The sequence below is a fragment of the Neopsephotus bourkii genome, unplaced genomic scaffold (genome assembly GCF_033783945.1).
Source record: "Neopsephotus bourkii isolate Nb327-2 ecotype Australia unplaced genomic scaffold, CSIRO-AGI_Nbou_v1 NB_234, whole genome shotgun sequence".
In the NCBI taxonomy this organism is placed as follows: domain Eukaryota; kingdom Metazoa; phylum Chordata; class Aves; order Psittaciformes; family Psittacidae; genus Neopsephotus; species Neopsephotus bourkii.
Genome location: NW_026900744.1, coordinates 392,770 through 415,953, shown reverse-complemented (window position 1 = coordinate 415,953; position 23,184 = coordinate 392,770). Strand labels below are relative to the sequence as shown.

Here is a 23,184-nt window from a genome sequence, read left to right as displayed (position 1 = left end):
AGATCCCGCAGCCGGGCTGCAGTGGGGGAACGGGAAGCGAGTGGTTATCCTCGGCTGTGGTGCAGACTGGCCCCAGGGGATGCTGCCGCTCCAGGGAGAACGCTGCTGGGGTTTGGTGGCCCCTGAGCATCACAGCTCTGCTGTCCTGCGGCTGGGATGTGGTGGAGGCAGGGGACACCCCAGGCTCCTGCCCGGCTGGGATGGGAGGTGGAGGTTCAGAAGGGCCTCAGCAGGCAGCCAGCCATGGGCAGGGGATGGAGGTGGACGGGCATTGGCAGCAGGGCTCACACAGGGATTTGTCCGTTGCTTGTTTTAATTAACAAGGTTTTAGAAAACTGAGAAGGTGCTGAGAGCTCATGGGAGAGGCTTTCTGCCACCCCAATGACTCGGAGGGACCGTGACCTCTCCTCCATCCTGCCTTTGGAAGAGCCAACCTTCATCATCTCCAGACCTTCATTACCTCCAACAGCAGCTCCACTGGCTCCATCCTTCCCAATCAATCACGCCTTTGGAGAGCTGGATCACCTGCAGTGTGTGGTTGCAGCAGACCACCCCCAGCTCCTGCTCCAGGCGCTGCAGTGGGAATTTCTCCTCATCTTTCTGATGCTCCACCTCCTGCATCAGCGCTTCTGTCTTCAGCCTCACCTGAGCAAGGAGCACAGGCAGTGTCTCCAGGAGGCACTATGGAGCCTGCTTGAAGCAGCTTTTCAGCCACACAGGTGTTGGCCCCTAAAAGCTACAGTTTGGGTATGGTATCAGACTCCATGGCTTTGTCCATGAGTTTCATCCACCAGGAATAGTTCTTGCACGGTGTCCCTCATGTAACAGCAATAAATAATAAGCAGAGGAGGGGCAGGACAAAATGGGGCTGTCAGGAGAAAACAGAGACCAGCGGCTGCCTCTGAGGATGACATTCCCCATCGGGCTCTGGGGAGAGGAGTAACAGCCTGCCCTGTCTTATTGTGTTCCAGATCTCACAGGTACATCTTCATGTGGTGTGGAGAGCAGAGGGGGCTCATCAGGCTGGGCCCAGGTGATGGAATGGAATGAGTCCCAACCACTAGCACCCAGTGGGTCAGCTTGTTGGCCATGCCATGGTACACCAGAGCACCAGGCCAGCTTACCCAGCTCCAGCACCCCAGTCTCCAAAGCATGACCCCAGTCTGGCTCATGGCTGTCAGTACTGGGCAGGGCAGTGAAAGCCTACCCTGATTTCATTCCTGGTGATCATGGGGTCCTTGGAAGCAGCCGCTCCATCTGCTCCCCTTCTGTGCTTGGTCTCAAGACACAGGGGCATCACCCCTAATGTGTTCAGGGGTTGAACCTCTTGGCCATAGGAGCGCGCCTGGGGACAGGCTGAGAAACCAAAAGCCTTTTCCTTACATCATTGCAGCTCTCTCTGGTCCAACCTGGCAGGCAGACATCCCCTGGCACCTCCACACTGCACTTTTCAGCCTCCTGCCTCGACCCCAAAGGATGTTAAACCTCAAAGGATGTTAAACCTGGATGTTAATACGACCAGGAAGAGTGGTTGCAAGCACATATTGAAGAGGAGGAGATACCACTTCACTGAGCCTCATTTTATGAGGAGTTAAACGATCCTGTTTGAATACAAAGAAGTGAGTCCTTGTTTTAAAATGGGGTTTGAAGAGATCTTTGTGATTCTTCTATGATGGGAAATACAAATGTTAACTGTGCTCATGTTTACAGGGGACTGGAAATGGGCAAAACTAAGGGGTTAAAGAGCACCTTTTGATGTTCCTGGGTGAGTTTTGAGCATCACCCAGCTCTGTGGGGTGACTCTGTGTGATCCAGGGGGAAGTCCCCCAGTGCCGGAGCCAGGATCTGACCTGCATTTCCTCTGGCCATCTCTTTGGCCAGGAAGTGGAAGGTTTCACCAGGCAGTTCATAGCAGGAGGGTTTTCTGGCACCATTTCTATTGCCTATGAGGAGCTGGGGGTGTTGGTCAGCAGCGGTGGCCAAGAAGAAGCCACCAGCATCCTGGCCCCTATCAGCACCAGTGTGGTATCAGGGTCAGGGCAGTGATCGTCCCCCTGCTGCACCTTGAATCCTGTGTTCAGCTCCGAGCCCTTCACTACAAGAGAGACATTGAGGTGCTGGAGTGGGGCCAGAGCAGGGCAATGGAGCTGGTGCAGGGCCTGGAGCTCAAGTGTGATGGGGAACGGCTGAGGGACCTGGGGGGTTCAGTGTGGAGAAGAGGAGGCTCAGGGAGGACCTTACCCAACCCATCTGACTCTATGGGCTGTGCTTCCATCACCGGCCAGAGCCAGAGAAGCAGAACACGTTTCCATCAGTGACTCACTGCCTGCTGCGCTGATCAAAGGCACAAACCCACCTTGGATTGATCCTCTGGTGCCGTGTTTTAACCGGGAGGGTTTACAGGAGCCGTGGTCTGCAGGGGAGCTGATACCTGCTGTTAAATCAGGGGAAGGGCTGGATGCTCGGGGGCTCGGTGCCTGAAAGCCTGCCTGTGCCCCTTATTTCCTCCAGCTGTGCCAGAGGAATCCAATAAAGGCTCTGCTGTCCCTGTCTCACCGCGCTGCTTGCTCACTGCTTTGCTGGGGACTGATTTATGCCACAGGGGTCAAATGCATGGCCTGAGAGGGGTATGTCCTGCACATGGTGGGACTGAGGGACTCGGCTGCGATATGGGGCCTCCCCTCGTTGCCCTGGGCCTTTCCAGGAGGAAAACCACTGAGGATTGAGGGGAAGATGAATGAGGGAACAAGAAGAGAAGGCAACTGCTTCAAAGCAGTCCATGGTGCCAAAGCAACCGAGGGCTCAATCTCAGGGAACCCACTGCAGTGAGGCATTGGAGGACGTGGTGACTTGTCAGAGCAGTGCCAGGGTCCTGTTGGAGGTGGGCAACCTCTTTTGACCCTCAGCAGGACCCAGCACAGCCTGCAAGCGTGGATGGGATTGAGCAGCAAACCTTGCTTTCTGCACCAAACAGCAGCCCAGCGCCAGGGAACTGCTTCCCCAGTCCTTCTGTCTGCAGCATCGTGGGTGTTAAGGGGGCTGCTGTTCATGGATGTGGATCCAGACCTGCCGGTGCTCACAGACACAGCAAATACAGCTCCATAGAGGACATCCGCACCAAGAGCATCGTTTCATTGCTCAAAGTGGGACTGGCTTTAGGAATGTGTTTTTTAGCAGCTTAGAGGTAACTTGTCCCTATAAACACGTGGTAAATGGTTGGGTCCAGCCCTTTAGCTTGGCAAAAGGTTAACAACCAGGCTCCTGCCTTGGCCCTGCTGTCCACCAGCCTGGGAGGGGACAGTCTGTGTTACTGTGATGCTGGTGCCATGGTGATGACTGCCATGGCAAGTGCTGGCACCATCCCTGTTGCCCTTGGGGACCAGAGCTGCCTGCACGGGGCTGCAGGCACTGCTCGGGAGCATGGGCAGCCAGGTGAGGCCACGGCCGGGCTTGCATGGATGCACAGGGAGGGCTGGACTTATGGTGTAGCTGTTCTCACCTCCCACACTGCCTGTGCTGCTGGGGAGCAGCTTCTTGCACTGGGCTCTTTTGCACATGACAGTCTGGGTCGCTCCAGGGTGGAAGTGTGGGATGGGGGCTGCTCATCCTGGAGCTCGCTGGTGCCAGCGAACAGAGCGTGGAGGATTGGGTGCGGAGCAGCAGATCCCTGCGTCCATCTCCCCTTGGCCTGGCTGTGGCTGGCTGAGGATGGGCTCAGCCTTGTGCTGACAGCTCTGTGTTGCAGGGGAAATCAGCAGCCAGAGCAGAGCAGGGCCCCCGGCTCATTCAGCTGCCCCATTTCCAGTTCAAGGAGATCATGAAGAGGCGTAAACGCCAGGTAAGGGCTGGGTTTCATCCCCCCTGTGCTGGGGTGAGCGGTGCAGGCAGCACTGCCCAAACCCATCCTCACCCTTGCCCACTGTCCTCCTGCAGGATAGGCTGGGCCCAGGCACGTACAACATCAAGGACTTCCTGCAGGAGACGCGTCCCACCAGCATCCGAGGGATCTGCGACACGAGGGATGCGCGGTTCCGAGATGCTCGCAGGGTACGTCGCATCCTGACAGGGGACACGCTGGGGACTTGGCTTTGGAAAACAAACCTACAGCCACCCCATCTCTCCTGCAGGACTGCTTCCCTGGGCCTGGCACGTATGGGAACCCCTATGTCCCGCTTGATGAGAGGGACAAGCGCTCTGCCAGCACCAGAGGGATGATGGACAGCAGGACGGCCAAGTGTGCACTGATGGAGGCTGCGGCAAGTCCTGCCCCTTGCCCTGGGTACACGCTCTAGGGGTGGCCCCATCCCACCGCTGAGCGCAGCCTTTCCCTTGTGCCTGCAGGGCAGCGGCCTGGGACCTGGCACCTACAGCCTGCGGAGCAGCATCGGCCGGGGGCTGTGGCGGGCGGGCAGCCCCAGAGCCTGCCGGCGTGTCCCGGGAGGGAGGCTGAAGCCCACCGGTGGTGGCTGTCGAGCCTTGGAGGTGCGGTGCCACAGGGACCAGCGCATGGATGGGGGGGGTTCTCAGTGAGCTGCGGCATTGCTGGCATGTAGGGATGGAGCGAGGCATCTGCCAGCATCTGTCCTGTTGGGGTTTGTTCCTTGACTTCCCTTGGAGGAATGTGCTCATGCATAGAATCACAGAATGGTTTGGGTTGGGAGGGACCTTAAAGCTCATCCAGTTCCAACCCCTGCCACAGGCAGGGACCCCTTCCACTAGAGCAGCTTGCTCCAAGCCCCTGGCCTTGAACACTGCCAGGGATGGGGCAGCCACAGCTCCCTTGAGCAGGAGCTTGGCTGAGCTGTCATTGCACAGGATGGATAGCGTGGACCAAGAGACCAGCAGCAGCTGAGCTTCTTGTGCTGCTCCCTTGTCCCAGCAGAAGCAGAAGAAAGGCTCTGAGGTGGTCACTGTCCCTGTCAGGAGTTTCCTGGATGAGCTGATGTCGAATGAGAACAAGAAGAAAGGCTGCTTCAGCACCCTGCCGAGGGACCTGGGCTGCCCCACCGAGAGGATCTTCTGGTTCACACTCAGCCAGTGCCCAAGGAAGGTAGTCAGTGGGACCAGGGGCATCACACCATGGTGTCGCCAGCATCCCTGGTGGGGCAGCGGGTACCTAGGGTGGGGATGCTTTAGGGCCTCAGGGAATGTATGTATATATATATGGATGGATGGGTGGGTGGGTGGATGGATGGATGGATGGGTGCTTGGATGAATGGATGGATGGGTGGATGGATGGATGCTTGGATGGATGGATGATGGATGGATGTATGTATGCTTGGATGGATGGATGGATAGATGGATGGATAGATGGATGGATGGATGGATGGTTGGATGGATGGATGGATGGTTGGATGGATGGATGGATGGTTGGATGGATGGATGATGGATGGATGGATGGATGGATGGATAGATGGATGGATGGATGGATGGTTGGATGGATGGATGGATGGTTGGATGGATGGATGGATGGATGTGTGGGTGGGTGGGTGGATGGATGTATGGGTGGGTGGGTGGATGGGTGGATGGATGGATGGATGGATGGATGAATGGATGGGTGCGTGGATGGATGGATGGATGGATGGATGGGTGGATGTGTGGATGGATGGATGGGTGGATGGCTGGCTGGCTGACTCTCCAACATTTTGCAATGGCAAACTGAACTGTATTTAATGAGCAAACTGAACTGTAACACGTTTTCTTCTGCACAGAATGTGATGGGCCCAGGCTCCTACAGCCCGAAGCCCATTGGGAAATCAGCATGCAACAGCCAAGCCCCATCCTGGTCAACTGCCAAGAGATTCGACAGAAATTTCTACCGCCTCTTTACTGGGAATGAGGTGAGTGAACGGATACAGCAGTGAGGGAGGGATGCAGGAGCAGTCAACAGTCAGGCTCTGAGCTTCCTCTGTGGCCATCCCCAGTCCATTACCAGCACCCTGGGAGAGGATGAAACTCCTCTGAGCCGGAGTAAGGGGTCTCTCCTCTCCTCTGTCCTCTGAACAGACCCAGAAGTGCCACATGAGGAGGTGTCTGTGATAGAAGAGCAGACTGACCTCAGGAGGGGCTTTTCTCTCCCCACCATCAAGGAAACTTGGGTGATGTGCCCAGATACCCATCCTTTAGCGAGGAGATGAGCCCCTCTCTGGCTGCTGCTGTTCTTGCCCAGAACATGCTGCTATGGAATAAATGGTGAATAAAGGCAACCTGCCAGGTCAGGGGGAAGATGCCCCAATGCACAGCATCATGCTGAGCATCAAGCATGTGCTGTCCATAGGCAGGTGAGCAGAGGGGCAGGAGCTCAGCAGTGACCACATTATCTCTGCCTTCACCCTCAGGCCTTTGCTCTTTTCAAGGGATGCTCAGACAACCCTTCCCATTAGATTTGCTCTGCATCAGCTGCAAGCAAGCAAATGCACTTCATGGATGATGGCAGCCGAGATTGAGTTCTTTTAGGTGCCAGGAGCAGCTTGTATCCTCCCAGAAAGTCATATTCTGCTGCTTGGAAGCCAGTTTTACCTTTAGCAGCATCAGCAGGGACAGTGCAGGTAGGAGCCCTTCCCTTCATACCCATTCCTGGAGCTGTATTCATCTTGGCAGCTTCCCTACAGAGAACCAGAACAAAACCTAAAGGCCTCAAAGCAGACAGGGGAAAGCTTTAACCTGAAATAGCCCACCTTGGCTAGGGATGGGGAGCAGGCTTCCACATGGTTTCTTCCTTTATCCAGCTGAGCAGGGAACAGACAACTTGAAAGAGGTCAAGGATGAAGACATAGAATGGTTAGGGTTGGAAAGGACCTTAAGATCACACCTTTGTAATTGTTAGGGAAGGAACTCACAGATCACATTCCAGTGGGGAGGCTGTGACAGCGCAGCCCTTCGCTATGGCTGACTAGTGAGTGTGCAGAGCTTACAGACTTCTTTATGGACAGCTGTGATGAGAAGAACTGTTCATGAAGGGGACTGGTTGGGCTGACACTGATTATAGCATCACAGAATGGTTTGGGTTGGGAAGGACCTGAAGATCACCCAGCTCCAACCCCCTGCCATGCATCTCCCCCCTCCCCTTCAATACAGGCTCAGTTTGGGTAAGATACATCCCATTGCCCTACCAGTCCCCAAGCAGTGACAGAGCTGGTGCGCAGGAGGGTGTCCCAAACCTGAGCATCCTCACGGTGCCAGGAGCCGGCAGCTTGCGCCATGGCGTCTGATGGCACCTGGGCAGGGCAGCAGCAACGGCACCCCCGCACCTATAAAAGAAGCCCCCAGGGCACACCAGGTGCCAAGAGCCCCACCAACAGGGCAGACAACCAGGGTGTGGTGCTGCTGTTGGCACCAGCTCAACCGGGAGCCGTGGTACCCATGGCTGCTCCAAGCTCTGCACCCCCCATGGCTGATGCAGCGGCCCTGGCAGAGGTCCAGTTGAAATGCGTTTGCATCCCAGTGCCAGGGTGTGCCTGGCTCCTGTGCCAGGAGCAGAGGGCAGCAGTGAGTGTTCCTATGGCACCCAGGAGAGGGGCTCCTCTGCTTTGGGATAGAGCTCTGGAAAAGGGAAGGCTGTGGAGTATCAAGGGAGGGCAAGAGGGAGATAACCCACTGGCAATGGTGACGTCTCCTCTGTGACCACCCCACCTGCCCACGTGCCCCCACATAGTAGCTATGGGGCTCTGCAAGTGGGACTGAACAAGGACAATGGTTCATCAAACTTGGAGGTGCAAACTGCTTCCATAGGGAAACAAAAGGTGGGTCACTGTCATAGGAGGCTCCTCTTCTGAAAGGAATAGAAGGCCCAGTATGCAGACTGGAACTGCTCAGGGAAGTCTGCTGCCTCCCTGGGGCGCTGGTTAAGGATGTGAGGAGAAGGCTTCCCACCCTGGTATGGCCCTTGGATTATTATCCATTATTATCTTTGAGATAGGCAGCTGCTGCAACATGAAGGCCAAAGGCAATCCAGAGACACTTCCAGAGCCTTGGGATAACTGTTAAGGGATCAGAAGCTCAAGTAGTATTCTCATCTATCTTTCCAGTTGCAGGGAAGAAGCAGGAAGAGCCAGCAGATCAATACCTGGCTCTGAGCATGGTGTCACCAGCAGAGTTTTGGGGGATGTTTGATCATGGCTTGGTCTCCACACCACCAAGCGTGCTGGTGATGGATGGGGTATCCCTGTTTGGAAGAGGAAGAAAGATCTTTGACAGCAGTTAGCAGGGTTCATTGGAAGAGCTTTAAACTAGGTTTGAAGGGGAAAGGAATAGACCCAGGATCCCTATGGCTAAACCCAGGGGCAGCACACCAGTGCTTGAGGTATGGTGTGCTTTTAAAGTCCTTTAGTCTGTTGACTCAGTGGAGGTAGGGGATGGAGATCCATGTGGCAGGTAAGCCTCAAGGGTCACTGGTGCGTTAGAAACCATGGAAGCACCTGGGAATGGCCCCATAGGAATTAGGGCTTCTCCCCTGCAAAGGGGTGGTGGGATCAAGAGCCCAGCTGAAGTGCATCTACACCAATGCATGGGCAACAAACAGGAGGAGCCAGAGCCTTTTCCCTGAAGGGGTTGTCAAGCATTGGAGCAGGCTGCACAGGGATGTGGTGGATCCATCATCCCTGGAGGGATTTGAGAGATGTGTAGATGAGGCCGTCAGTGACATGGGTTAGTGATGGTTTGGGCAGTGCTGGTTTAATGGTTGGACTCAATGATGTTAAAGGTCTTTTCCAACCTGGATGATTCTGTGATGTCTTGCAACTGAAGCCCTGGCCGTGCACAGGCACTACCTGGTTTTGCCCCACTCACATCCCCTGTGCTGCCTATGGGCAGGGAAGCACATGAGACCTTTTCCTTTCAGAACCCTGTAGGCGTTGGTCGCTACAACACCTCCAAGCATGAGAAGTACCCTCAGAAGATAAGATACCAGTCCCTGTACCAGTGTGATGGCCAGCGGTACCTGAGCAACCTGGAGCGGGATGCCTACTTGCTGTAAGTCTGAGAAACAAGGGGCTGTAAGTGGTTTCACACTGACTTATAGATAAATCACCTTGAGCAGCTCTGTGGAGACTCTCAGGCACTACAACTGATGTGAGATGGGATGATCATGTAGCTAAATCATGCACTGGGACTGGGAAACACTCACCAGCCCAACCACAGGGTCCATCTGTGGACAGGGAGGTTGGTATTGCTGCATCTCTCCCTTCCCTTCGTGCTTCCTTACTGCATAGGGATTTGGGAAGGGTTAAAGAACTGGGTCCTGAGGCACAGGAGAGATGCTGAGGTGGTTGTTGTGTCTTGTGAAATGCAATTTAACTGCAGCAGAGGTGTATGCTAGTAGTTTTCATTGAGTTAGAGGAGGCAGCCTGGGAAGGACTGGGAGGTGGGTGGATAATTAGGCTGCCTGGACTCATTCCCAGTGCTGGCACTGGGCTGCTCAACAACCCTGAACAGAAATCACCTTCTCAGGCTCTGCCTCGGTTTACCCATGTGAGAAGGGAGGATAACACACCTCACTTGCACCACAAAGGGCTTTGAAATTGCTAGTGTGAAAGCCCTGTGATGCAGGTAGGAAGGATACTAATGAGAGGCCTCTGCTCTCACCTGTGCTTGTGGCCAAGATCAGCAAGCTGCTGCGGTGGCACTGGCAGCTCTGCAAAGGTCTTTCTTCACCTCCAGAGAGTAACTAGAAATCAGTCTTGGCTGAATATAACCTGCCAGCTTTCAGTGGAGCAACCAGAAATCAGCTGTCCTGTGATGGAGGAGGCAGAATGGAATCAAGCTTTCAATACTGCCCAGCTTTGTTCATCTTCCAATAGGAATAAAAGGATATGTGAACAGTGAGCAGGACTTGGAATTCAACCGCATCTCTGATCAAACAGCACCAGCTCCAGAACCACTCTCCAAGTTACATCAAGTTACAGCTGTGCTTTTAACGGAGCAGTCAGGCTTTTGAGAACTCTTCATCTCCTTGCTTGTTAAGACTTATGAACCATTGACTGGTTGGGGTTGGAAGGGACCTTAAAGCTCACCCAGCTCCAACCCCTGCCACAGGCAGGGACCCCTTCCACTGAAGCAGCTTGCTCCAAGCCCCTGTGTCCAACCTGGCCTTGAGCACTGCCAGGGATGGGGCAGCCACAGCTTCTCTGGGCACCCTGTGCCAGCGCCTCAGCACCCTCACAGGGAAGAGCTTCTGCCTAAGAGCTCAGCTCAGTCTCCCCGCAGGTTCAAGCCATTCCCCTTGCCCTGTCCCTACAGGCCCTTGTCCCAAGCCCCTCTCCAGGTTTCCTGCAGCCCCTTTAGGCACTGGAGCTGCTCTAAGGTCTCCCCTTCAGGAGCCTTCTCTTCTCCAGGCTGCCCCAGCCCAGCTCTCCCAGCCTGGCTCCAGAGCAGAGCTGCTCCAGCCCTTGCAGCATCTCCATGGCCTCCTCTGGTCTCAAGACAAATAAGATTAATCCAGCCAGTAATCTGCGCCCACTGACTCACATCTTCTTTCCACAGCGAGCGGCTCAAGCCTGTTGCTAAAATCAACTGGTGTGGTTTGATATCTGCTCCACGCTGTCCGGATACCTCTGAAGAAGTCACTTCCCAAAGTAAGATGGTGTTGGAAAGCCCAGATCCGTGAGTAAACGGCAGACACGGCAGCGGAGGAGACAGGGTAGATGGAAATGCTTGCAGCGTGTTGGCATGCAGGTCAAGAGATTGGAAACAGCTCAAGTTTTGCCCTGTGCTAATAAAACACTCAATGAACAGTCTTTTCTGTCAGTAATTATTTCCACCTTGGGCTTTGTCAAAGTGACAGGCTTCAGAAGAGGGTGACAGACACTGCCTATCCTCTGAAGTGTGGTCTGCTGGCACTCACAGCTCATTGTGTTGAGGGCTTGTGCTCAAACGATGCTACTTAAAGAAGCAGCATCTGTGATACCACAGCTGGACCAGCAACACGGCTCAAGGAGAGCTGTGGCTGCAAGTGCACTGCTGTAGAGTAGCAGGGTAGTAACCCCGACCCTTAGTAACTGCCTGTGTGTATGTCCTGTGCTGCCTTCCACTAGAGCAGGTTGCTCCAAGCCCCATCCAAGCTGGCCTTGAACACTGCCTGGGAGGGAACTGGGGTTGAATTTAATGTCATCATTGCACATTTTTGGGGATATTAAATCCTAGACATGATGGAGACAGTAAAAGGAACAGAGTTGTGTCAGTGGCAAAGGAGGATGGCCATAAAAATACACTGGGAGTATACTGGTTCACTTAGAATTAAGCTTTATGAAGTCTCACACTAGTGTTTAGACCAGACTGGAATAATGAAATCGAGGTGTCATTACACATTAGTTGTGGCTAATTAAATATGCTAATTAACTTGCAGTTATCCTTTGGTGGGGGAAGGTAACTGAGCACAGGTAGAACTGCAGCCAGTTAAGGAAGTCCTGGTGATTGTTGTGGAGAGGCAGAGGAAGGAGTTCCCTGATAGGCAACGTCTAAGCAGGGATGTGGGTGAGTGCTTGCTCCAGAGGTACCGCTGGGGCAGCAGAAGAGGCTTGTGACACACAGTAGGCCAGGGCCAGCATGGGATGTGATTAAAGGAAGGTGGTTTCAGTGGGCCTGAGGCATTTGGCAGCCTGGATTTCAGGAAGAAGCCTGCAGCTTCCTCCTGGGAAGGGAATGCAAAGCTGTGACCATGGGAGGGGCTCTGACAACCCACACAGCTGCTGTGAGGGTATGTTGAGCCAAGAGATGTGGATGTGAAACTCCTCAGGCTAAAGAGTGCCCTGAATCTTCATCCTCCCTTCTGTGGCTGCTCATTCAAACAAGGGATTAGGTTTATTATCATGAAGGGAGAAGAATAAAGTAGCTATGAACAGCTGTAGCACCTAAATCCAACAGGGAAAGAATGAGGTGAAAGTAGGGGAGATCAGGATAACTGGAATTACGAGGTGAGCTGGTGTTAGTGGGGCATCACTGAAGGGTTAAGGCTCAGCTGTATGGTGTTTGTTTTGTACAGTGTATCTTGGGGCAGAGATAAGTGTTGACTCACAGACTTCAAAGCCATTCCTTCCCTGTCTGCAGCAGCAGGGTCCTCCCCTCCCCAGCACACAGCAATGCTTCCTCACCAGTGATGGCTGACCATTTGAAACAGGACAGCAAGCAGGAGAAACGACCTTGGCAGCTGTTGAAAAGTAAGCAATCACGAGAGGACACCCCTATGAGCAGTATGCTGGCTAGATCTTTATTTTAAACAGCCCATACGACCAAAAAGTAAGAGCAATTATGCATGTGCATGTGTGGGACTGATACAGTTACAGTACCCAGCATCATCCAAAGTTTGCCAATAAATTAAGGAGTGAAAACCCAAATACAGTGCATACCTAAAGATCATCAGCACGTAGGTGAGAGAAACACAGCCTAAAGAAAAGTATTTGCATATCCTCTAGCTGTTTTAACGTGGCCCTTTAAAAGCTAACCAAACCCAATCTTGCTCTGTGCAGGTTATCTTACAAACTCTGGGCTAAATGGTAGCTTTGCCCCAGGGACAAGGGGCAGGAAGGCTGGTTACACCCTGAGCATCAGCCTTTGCCTTCCCCTGCACCCTGGGACTGTGTAGCAGACTCTTCTGGATCACTGACACAGCTCCTGCCCTGCTCTGCACAGGCTGTGTCTCCCCATTGAAGGCTGCCCCTACTACCAGTCCCCTGCACTGGGTTTTGATCATAAAGGGTACCTTATCTGCACACAAGCATGCAGTGTGAGTACCAGGCCAACCTGATTCTTGTTACTGCTTTATCATTGGTTTCATCTGGACAGTAAACATCCATCTATCAATAAATAAAATCATTGGTTTAGCACACATAGAAATTAAGCCTCCCACTGGTAACTGTTTAAGAAATTCCTCATGTTACCCTCTACACAAGAAAATGACTTTCTTCTCCCTCAAGCTCAGTAAGGTTTCAAGCAATAAGTTTAAGTACTGCTTGGGCAAGACATGGGCTTGGTTTGGAACCCAAAAGCAGCAGAAGGGGGGACTGAGCAGTACTTGCTGCTGATTTCCTCTCCAGGTGACTGAAACAGTCCTTTTACAAAGCCTATCAACCTAATCCAGCTAAAACAAAAAGCAAAAATGGGACTCGAGTCAGAACCAAGGCTCGTGTGTGTCAAGATTCACAACCACAGTTGTTCCTATCCACAGCCACTTGCTCTAACAAAACTCATGTAAAGAAAGCCTGGACTTCCTCTTCTTACTGGCCAGGCCAGAATGGTCTGAAATAACCCATATCTTCCTCCAACCAAGTATTCATAAGGCACTAAAATAAAGCAACGACCAAACCCCCCCAAAAAAACCCCAAAACAACCCCCAGAAATCCACATAAAGTGACCCACAATGAATAAAACCTGAAATCAAAACCTGGCTATATGAAATAGCAGCAATTTCTTCAGTAGTCTGCAAAGCCAGCACACACATACTCGTGGGGCAACCCCCCAATGCACTGTCAGCCAACTACAAAGTACCTAAACCCTACATCCACTTACGCTTTACAATCAAAACGGATCTGATAGGCACAAGTAAAAAGCGCTTTATTCACACCTCAACGCTTCGTTTTGAAACTGAAGCCCCTGCCAGAGTTTTCACTGCTCTGCTGACACGACAGCACAGTACAACCCACATGGCACAGCACCACACAGCAGCTGGAAGGTTATGGTACTGCTGCTGAGGTGTTCTACCAGTTACCAACTGGGGGCAAACGGTTTTAAACATCGTGATCAATGTGACAACGTGTTCAGCTTTGGCACCTCTTGCTGCACCCTCCCTACTGTTTTCAGAAGTCACGTTACATCGAGCTATAGCACGCAGCTGGTGTGACTCCAGCATCTTCATCCTTTCCAACTGTTCTTCTTATGCTCGGAAATAGGTGAATCCACCCATGTCACATCAGATACAAAGGCTAGCACTTGGAAGAGCTCTTCAAAACAATCACTCTGAGTTTGGAAAATCCATTGGAAAACATACAAAGAAATACTAAACATAAATCCATAAAGCAGGAATTCATACCTTTAAACATCAACAAGAATGAGCTTATTTGGACAGCAATAAAGCTTTTTTTGTTTTTAAAGGATATACTGACTAGCTATATGTAAATTCATCTTTCCCTGATTGCTTGGTTAGACCACCCAGGCTCAGTGCCTTGCAGCCTTGCAGATTTTGTCATACACTTCTGGAAAGGCATCCTTGCAATTCATCTGCTCCCGCAGCTTGTGGTATAAGGAACCATCAAACATATCCCAGAACTCCTCACGGGTCATGTAGCAATCTGCATACAGCATCTGGAAACTGGAGAGGAGGGAAGAATAAACCATTTTGTTTGATGTTATGATTACCATATTAATTGTGCCATAAGATATCTCAAGTAGAAAGAAAATTGTCAGGGCAGCAAATATTCAACCCAAAAAAACCCCAATTAAAAACACTTTTAAAAGGCAGGCAAATATAATTGCTCACATGGATTATGCTGCAACACTCAGCCAATTGTTATTTTGTGGATTTAACATTACCATGATCTCTTTGCCTTAAGGAAATAACGTGTAATGGTGAAAACAGCAGAATACTGCTAGAAACGTTTTAGTGAAGGGGAAGATGGGAAAAGAAAGCAGTTAAAATAACTGTTGCTTTTAAAACATGGTTCAGAACCTTTCTTTGGCCATCAATGTACCAATGCTTTCGTTAGTTTTGTTACTGCAAAAAGAAGGACTAATAAATGTGTATAAAACAGTGGTTCAAGTTAGAGATTCTGACCACATGCAGCCAAATCTTCTGACAACTTGTATGCTAACAGCTTGTGTTCACAGAACCACAAGTCTGGAGAGAACCAGAAGTTCCCTCAAATGAAGAGTTTGAAACGCTCACATAACCTAAATTATCCCTGGCAAATACTTTTCTAACTGCTCTTGGCCTGTTTGCCTTTTCTTCCATTCAAACCCTTTCAATTCCAGCTTCAGAAAAAGGAATTGCTTTTTCTGCGCGCTTTCTTATGATCCGTGGAGGTGCAATCCTGGCATCTTGTATTAGTCTGTGTTACAAAATGCATTCAAGGCAGATGCAGCAATGCATTCTTTGACTTTTTAGCTTCTCTGAACTGCACATTGAGAATATACCAGGCTGAGGAGATAAAGTTATAGAGTAAATGAAGCAGAGTGTAACAAAGGTCCATTTACAGAACTAAATGAAACCCTTATTTAGCTGTGGACAACTCCCCACTTTCATCCTGTGCTCTCCAAAATGCAGCAGTAAAATACAAACTGTTACATGGAAGCTCTCTTGTTGTGTGTGATTATGAAACTGTGAGATTAAGCATTTATCCCTTGTTTGTTTCCCAGGGACAGGTAGAGAAGGGACAAAACTTTGTAGTAAAGAGCTTTAAATTAAAAGCTTGATTTCCAGTTAATTAAAGAAACAGCTTAAAATTAGCTTTCAGTTGCTTTGTTCTCTGGCAGATCACTTAGAGCAGCTAAAAGTCATTTACACTCTTCAAATCATCTCGAAGCAAAGTCACCACTGGTGCTGAGCCACATGGGATACAATCACTATTAGACTGAGAAGTAGGTCAAAGCAGAAATGGGGATAAATCGTACTGATGGTGTAAAAATACCATGTAGTTGTTTTTTGTTCCTGAGAAACAAGCCTGGAACTGCTTCTCCACTGACACTACTACAGCAAATGAGGCTGGCAGGAGTCTGTGACAGATGGTGGGCACGTATCTCACGCCTACTGTGGCCCTGGGTAATAGCAATCAGGGCAAGGAAAAGGAAGCTATGGAAGTACAAGTTGTGAGGGAGGAAAGGCTCCCACCGCTGCACAAGGACGAGTCAAGGCTGGCCTCCCTCTGCAAGGACATGCCAGCACAAGGACGGGGCAGAGCTGCAGCATGACACTGAGGGAGCACAACAGTCCCAAGGGCAGGGAGGCAGGGAAGCTGTCCAAACCTTGACAGCCCCTGGCATTCCTGAAGGGACTGCAGCCAAAACAGCACTTGCTCTGCCCCTGCTCTGAACCAGCTGAAAGACATCAGCCTCCATACATGCAGCCCAGTGGTTGCCTTCCTGAGGGCAGGGCTAAGAGCCGTGCTGAGAGCTGCTTATGGGCAGCAACTGCTTTGTGTGCAGTCAGCACAAATCTGCCAAGGCCTTTCTGCACCTGGGTGGGTGCTTGGATGAGTTTTGTTGCAGCAGAGACTCCACTCCCAGAGCAGCCTGGGGCTGAAAGGTGACCTGAAGCCACCCAGCTCACAAATACACCTCAACAACTCCAGCCAGTGGTTTGGTTTTGCAAGAAAGTCATAAAAGTGAATCATATTTCCAAATCATAACATCAAAATTGCTAATAAAAATCAGTTCTCTGGTGGTTAAATTATTGCAATATTTAAGTGCTGTGGGATTAAATAACTGTTTAAAACACAAGGGTGTAAATTCTGTGCCATTATTACTATTCTAAGGAGTGGGATCCTTACCCATGCACGCTTCTTACAAACTTTTCCATTTGCCTCATCGAAGCCCTGGCTTCAAATTGTTTCCTTTTGGGTTCTCCATAAGCTCCTATATCCACGTAGAGTTCCGCTTCATCGCCTTTTGGATGGACCATACCAGGATTATTGGGTAGTATGAAAGGACATAGCCAAAGAGGGTACACCTGCAGAGGCAAGAAAACACATCTTCACTTATCTTTAACAAGGAACCCTTTAAGCTATCTCCTAATAAAGGTGACAAATGAAGAGTTGAGGACTTCCTCCCAGCTTGGGATTGAAACATGCACAGCTCGTCCTCTCCAATTGTCTTGCTGTGGTTCTTAGCTGCACTTGCTAATGATAACAACAGAATCAGATCGAGCTGCTCAGGATATGTGCCGTGTCCTCCTAGAATTACATCTCCTCCCCCTCAGGTATTTGAAATGAAACAAAATCAAACCATCCCTCATCCCAAAGCAGCAACTGAATACACTCTGAGTAAAGAGAATGAGGAGTTTTCTTTTCCAGGGCAGTCTGAAATTGAAATTCCCAGTTTGTACTTCTTACACTAACTAAATTCAGCAATAAAAGGAAATCAGTTCCTGCAGGTGGGGTTTAGTGAGACCACCAGCCATCACAGAGAGGTTTGGGTTGGCAAGGAACTTACGAACATCCAGTTCCAACCCCCTGCCTCGCACTAGGCCATGTTACCCAAGGCTCAAAGTTCAAGTTTCACTAAGTGATAAAATCTCTCTGAAGTGCTGGCCTTCTACTGAAGTTTGAACCTCATTTGTTCACTGTGTTCATTTCTTCTGCAGCCTTGCACAAAGGCAAAGCACAGCACTCCCTGGGATACAATCACGACCTTCTACACAAGCCCCCTATTGTGCCTTATGAACAACAGTCCCAGCTCTTATCACAAACAGTCTGGGATTTCCTGCATTTTAAACCCCTGTGTTCTTACATTAAGGTCATCGTGGAAGGTCTGGATAGATTTTTCAAGGCTCTTCATTGGCACCAGCATGTCCTGTACAACGTGGTGTTGCTCGTACAGCTTTCGAATAGCTTCTCCTTGGGTGAGTTTCAACAAGGAGATTTTTGGAGGAACCATCCAGCCAAACACGTAACGGAAAACAGGGTTATTGCCAAAGGGGATGATGTCCTTGAAAGAGGAAAGAAGCTTCACTTAAGAATGTGTAAGTGAACCAGAAGACAATGCTTCAGCAATATTAAATCAGATTTTCAACAAATTCAACTGATGATACTTTTGCTAAACTACTGTAATATAAATATGAACAAATAAGAGAGGCCTGGACTGAGTTTAGCTACACAGCCAGGCCCAAACTCCCCTCTAGTTACAATGATTGATTTTCAATCATATAAATCACAACTTACTCAGCCCCAAATCTCTTCAGAGAATGAAGTTCAGAGAACAGTAAGTGATTATCTTAAAACACCTAAGGAAGGAGTGCATAAGAAGCTAAACTTACAGAACTCTTGCAAGAATAAGCACACACAAGGTAAGTTCTTTAAAAGACTTTTAAAGCTATAAAATGTTAAGTACTTTGTGCACAGGCAACTGCTGCTTTAACTTCTCCAGGAGCTGGAAAGATCCAGTATCTCACTCCAGAGATTGAAAAGGTAGCAATGGGACTCTTTCAAAATGCCACACAAAGTTTTATGTAAATGCACATCTCAATAAAGTAATGACCAGTCAAAGTAATGACCGTACTGCATAATTACTATTCGTAGTTTAGACAGGGAAAATTTTCAGCCCTGATTTCACAGTCATGTTTTTCCCACCATGTGTAATTCAAAGCCACCGTCCTGGGTTCAGCAGTAGCAGTCATTTTTTCTCCTTCTTAGCAGCTGGTGCAGCGCTGTGGTTTTGACTTTTGGCCTGGGAACAGTGCTGATAACACTGATGTTTTTAGTCACTGCTCAGTAATGTTTAGTCTGACCAAGGACTTTGTGAGTCTCATGCTCTGCCAAGGGGGCGGGGAAGCCGGGAGGAAGCAGAGACAGGACACCTCACAGGTATTCCATACCACAGCATGTTATGCCCAGTATATAAACTGGGGGCAGTTACCCAGAAGGGCTAGTTCACTGCTCAGTCGGGCCTGGTATCAGTCTGTGGGTGGTGAGGTGTTGTATTCTCTTCCCTTGTTATTTCCCTTACCATTATTACTATTGGTGGCAGCAGCAGTGGTTTGTGTTAGACCTTAGTTACTGGACTGTTCTTATCTCAACCCATGGGAGTTACATTCTTTTGATCCTCTTCCCCATCCTTCCGGGAGCTTGGAGGGAAGGCGGGGAGTGAGAGAGAGGCTGCATGGTTCTGATTTACAGTTGGGCTTAAACCATGACAATCACTTTGTAGGTATAAAAGCTTAACGCCGAGATACGTACTTTAGGTCTAAATTCAGAAAAGCACTAAACAGGAATCAGGAGGTTATGATCTAACACCACATTTGTTTTGCCCAAATGTAGGACTTTTAAATTTGCCATAAACTTCACTGCTTTTAATGCCGTGAAAGGCAGCAGCATTGCCAAGGAGAAGGTACATTGTACCGACACTGGGAAAGAGCACAATAGCTTCCTGCAGATGTTATTTTAAGTCTGGGACTGGTCTCACCTGCAGCTCCCAGAAGATACTGCGTGTATGTCGATGGTAATAATGTCTTGCGGGAATGTATTCTGTTCCAGTCCTATCATCTTTCAGATACTTCTCCACGTGCTTAAAGAACCAAGGCTTGTAGTAGTTGCCAATTCTGTTTATCTGCAAGAAAAATACACATTCCTTAGCAAACACCAACACAGAAAACAGTAACACCTTACTAGACAACATTAAGTATGTCCCCAAGTTCCTTTACTGTGAAGAATCAAAGCTACACCCTCTGTGACAGTGTGAACAAGACTGTCACCAAAGAGCCAGGCAGCCTTCAGTTCTCCACATGCATGGCTGCTGCTTTTCTTTCTTGCCACTAAGGTTTAATTGAGATAAGCGTTGCTAAGGCTTGGCTGTTACCAGTTAATTAAGAGACCATGAATGTGACAGAACTGGATTCCTAAAATACCAATCTCTCAACCCATTGTTAACTGAAAGTCTCATATGGCAAAGGAGAAAGATCCAGGTGGAGGACTGCAGTGAGCAGCTGGCATGTCCCTCCTGTAAACATCTCTGATGTGTTACCAACATGAGCTGTATTAAAAGCTTGCTGAGGGAAGAATTACCCTGAATAACTGTGCTTTAAAGCAGCCTTGTTCTGCATATGAGAGAAGACACTTGTCTTCCTCCTTAGGTACTGCAATGAAAAGGCTGTAGATTAAATTATTAGCTGGAATGAGTGGATCATTTGTTCTCAGATGAAGAGATTTAGAATAAAGACTGTTGTAGCAGCACAGAGCTGTAGTTTAAAATATTATGATGGATGGATCTAACTTTTAGTCCCATGCGAAGAGACTGTTCCAATCTTATAATGATTCTGGTTTTATACTGGCATATAGTACAGCTTCAGTTAAACTTTGGGGGTATTTTTTCTCTGTAACTTCCCCTTACTTACCTTGCTTGGCTCAGCTTCATCAGTCAGGACTCCTGTCATGATGACTGCTTCTTCCAAGGAATACACAAGTCCTTCCACAAAACTATTCTCTTTTTTCTTTGACTCTTCAGTAAACTTCTCACAGATGTTCTGCAGTCCTCTCACAGGCTTATAATGGATTTTGACATATTTTTTGGCAGGAATCATTTTTATTTCTGCTGCAACCAGGAAACCCAGAGTACCACAAGACCAAGGCACTGCATAAAATAGGTCTGAATTTTCAGTCTGCAAAAAGTATGTCATACTCAATCATATATCCACACTGAACACTGTCAACGACATTGTAAATGATAGCAAAAGAACAGTTTGTCTTACTGGTGAACATCTCACAAGGCTTCCATCAGCAAGAACAAGTTCATAGGCCACACAGGTGTGTTGAAAAAGACCATAGATGTGGGATGAAGACTCAATGCCAGTTCCCATGATCAGGCCACCTTATCAAGAGAGCACATAACAAATCAAATGAAACACATTGAGAAAGTAAGGTGTTTTATGAGAACAAAACCCCACTTTTGAGCTCTGGGCATGCTTTGAAGACTATTTAAAAACTAAATAAATACAAAGGGAGCGCTTACAACATAAATACCACAACAGAACATCAGGTTCAACAGAGTACTTCTGGAACCTTTAAAATAATGCAACAGGTTACTGCATGAAAAGCAGTGACATTTTGCATTATCAGCAAAATCAGGGAGTCTCCTCTCATCAAAACACCCCTTACCTACTGTAAGATCATCAAGCTCTGGTACCACAGGAATAGTCCAGCCCATGGGATTCAGGTATGCGGTCAACTGGCCCATGGTCACCAAAGGCTCCACACGAACAACCTAAAAAGCAAAAAAATCCCAACCCAATTGCCCCCACCAAACATGAATTAAGTGTTCAGCATTAAGGATGACAAAACACAGCCAACTAGATTGTGCTTCCATCTGTTATCAGAATTCAGACTTACTTTCCTAAGAGCATGACTAAAAATAGTTGAAACTGTTTAGTGATTCCTCCTCTGCCTCAACATCTTGTTGCTCAGTCCCCCAAACCACAAATCAATCTGGTCTTTTAGACTTCAGCACAGAAAAGCTAAGCAATTCCATATGCTGTTTTTTTTGGGTAGAATGATCCGAGCACACCCTGTAAAGCCTGGTGGATCTACTGCTATAACAATCCTTTGTTCTTTATGGTGTCCCTGCCCATGGCAGGGGGGTTGGAACTAGATGATCTTAAGGTCCTTTCCAACCCTAACTATTCTATGATTCTATGAATCAAATCTCTCCAGCTACAAATGTAGTTAAATAAAAGCTGTAAACTTCATTATTACAAAAGCTTTGTGATGAATTTGTTACCTGTCTTTCACTGTCCACTTCCAGAACATCCATTAAGTTGATCATGATGTTCTTATGAGTCTTCTTATACTTCCCAACACGCAGGGACACAGTCAACCAGCCAGGCCGGCCAGTGCACATGTATCTTTTGCTGCCTTCATCTTTCCATTCCCGAACCTGCAAGAGGTGACAACTGAGGTGATGCTCTAAGGCATACATGTGCCATCAATAACGTGTACCAGAAACATTTTCCCTCTCTGTGGAATACTGTTACTCCTCTACATGCACGTTAACCTGCAAGTAACAAAGCTTGGATGTCTCTGTGTTGAGAAGGGATGCTTTGGGAGTCTCTCTGCAGACCTTTGAACCTCTAAATAAACTACCACCATAAGAGTTAAGTTATGGAGAGAAAGTATTTCTCTACATATATATAACCATACACATACTCCACAGCTTTGGGGGTTTGCAGAGGGGCTTCAGAAAACTTAGCAAAGAACTGAGTTTTAAAACAGGAAACCCTATCCTCTGGGGGAGCTATTATCACTGCCAAAAATACTCTAATCTTAGTTCTGTGAAGCTTAATGAAACAATTCCTCCTCCTAAACACCCCCAAAAATGGTCTGAGCCTGCAAATGAACAGGCAAAGGGAGAAAAGCTGGGAAGGGAAATGTGTCAACCACACATCTGATCCATGAATTCTGCAAACCCCCAGTGGTTAACATCTGGAGAACAACCATCAAGTGCAGCATTCTCTTCAAAGCCCAACTGCTACCACAGCTGGTGACTGAAAACCCAGCCCCAAACTCTTCAAGAGTAACTCCGTGCATGTTAATATCCAACTCTATCTGCAATGAACATGAGAGTCAAGGGGGAAAACAGCAGCAGACGTGACAGAAATACTAGAGAGCACAGAAGCACTAGAGACATCTGCATTTATGTGTGGAAGGAGTTGTATTTCCCCTTTCAATCACCTCCTGGAACTAACCACACCGAGAAGCAGGATGAAGTGGTATTAAAACACAGCATTAAGCCAGCATTCAGAGACTGACATTTCCATGTTACACACGCACACAGGTACGTGCCTAACCCATGGGAGCACACAGGGACACGACAGCGCATCTCTTGAGGATGCCAGCGACAGCAGCCGGACGGACACATCTGGACTTGCCAGATGTTGACGCCGCAACTTCACGAGGAGTTTCAGACAGAGGAAAACCCATAACGGAGGGGCAGAAACACCCCTGGCTGGCTTTTATTCGTCTGCTTTCACCCCTCCGGCTGCCGCAACCGGATTCACGGCCGCGTTTAGGAGAGGAAACGGGAAGGGGAGGGCTGGTCGCGGTGGGGCCCCGGCCAGCGCCGGTGAGGCTCGGGCCGGGGATGGGGGGGCAGCTCTGCCCTGTCAGAGCAGGGGGGTCCTCACCTGCGCTTGGATGTGGCGGACCCGCTGTGCGTGCAGCCTCGGGGCGCTGTGGAGGCGCCAGACGGCCCATGCGCGCAGCTGGTAGTAGACGTCGAAGAGGATGGAGAGCGGCAGGAGGAAGAGGCAGACGAAGACCCAGCGGTGGTGCACCAGCACGGCCTCCAGCCCGCGGTGCCTCACCCACAGCAGCAGCAGGAGCAGCCCGGCTCCCAGCGACCACACCGGAGACATGGCGGCCGCCGCTCTGCACCAGCTCCCTCACGGCCGCCGGGACCCCGCCATACCGCGCCCGCCGCTCGCGCCCTCGCCGCCCGGCCACGCCCCTCTCCCCCGCGCGCCCGCGCCCCATTGGCCGCCGCCGGCCTCCTCCGTGA

The 23,184-nt window shown here is 49.6% G+C and overlaps 2 protein-coding genes across 2 annotated transcripts; one reads left to right on the top strand and one right to left on the bottom strand.

Moving 5' to 3' along the window:
- Positions 1–3,322: 3,322 nt before the first annotated feature.
- Positions 3,323–10,733, top strand: CIMAP2 (ciliary microtubule associated protein 2). Its single transcript, XM_061344719.1, has 9 exons — positions 3,323–3,432; positions 3,746–3,838; positions 3,934–4,047; positions 4,128–4,256; positions 4,342–4,482; positions 4,892–5,050; positions 5,712–5,840; positions 8,840–8,970; positions 10,480–10,733. Exons 1-9 carry the CDS (start codon positions 3,421–3,423, stop codon positions 10,601–10,603), a joined length of 1,032 nt encoding a protein of 343 aa, XP_061200703.1. The 5' UTR covers positions 3,323–3,420; the 3' UTR covers positions 10,604–10,733.
- Positions 10,734–12,179: 1,446 nt separating this feature from the next.
- Positions 12,180–23,143, bottom strand: DHCR24 (24-dehydrocholesterol reductase). The gene is made up of 9 exons (XM_061344745.1): positions 22,811–23,143; positions 21,409–21,564; positions 20,790–20,895; positions 20,384–20,502; positions 20,030–20,293; positions 19,102–19,245; positions 17,431–17,628; positions 16,473–16,651; positions 12,180–14,299 (listed from the first exon to the last, which is right to left on the bottom strand). The coding sequence occupies exons 1-9, from the start codon at positions 23,039–23,041 to the stop codon at positions 14,146–14,148; spliced, it is 1,551 nt and encodes a 516-aa protein (XP_061200729.1). The 5' UTR covers positions 23,042–23,143; the 3' UTR covers positions 12,180–14,145.
- Between the last annotated feature and the right edge of the window lie 41 nt (positions 23,144–23,184).

What these genes read in the sequence shown, in the direction of transcription:
- CIMAP2 (XM_061344719.1), top strand. An exon ending in GTGCACTGATGGAGGCTGCG is followed by an intron (nt 4,257 to 4,341) that starts GCAAGTCCTGCC and finishes TTGTGCCTGCAG; the next exon opens with GGCAGCGGCCTGGGACCTGG. An exon ending in TCAGCCAGTGCCCAAGGAAG is followed by an intron (nt 5,051 to 5,711) that starts GTAGTCAGTGGG and finishes TCTTCTGCACAG; the next exon opens with AATGTGATGGGCCCAGGCTC.
- DHCR24 (XM_061344745.1), bottom strand. Translation starts at nt 23,041, where the DNA reads ATGTCTCCGGTGTGGTCGCTGGGAGCCGGGCTGCTCCTGCTGCTGCTG. An exon ending in AAGTGGACAGTGAAAGACAG is followed by an intron (nt 20,896 to 21,408) that starts GTAACAAATTCA and finishes TTTGCTTTTTAG; the next exon opens with GTTGTTCGTGTGGAGCCTTT. An exon ending in CCTTCCACGATGACCTTAAT is followed by an intron (nt 16,652 to 17,430) that starts GTAAGAACACAG and finishes TTGCCTCTGCAG; the next exon opens with GTGTACCCTCTTTGGCTATG.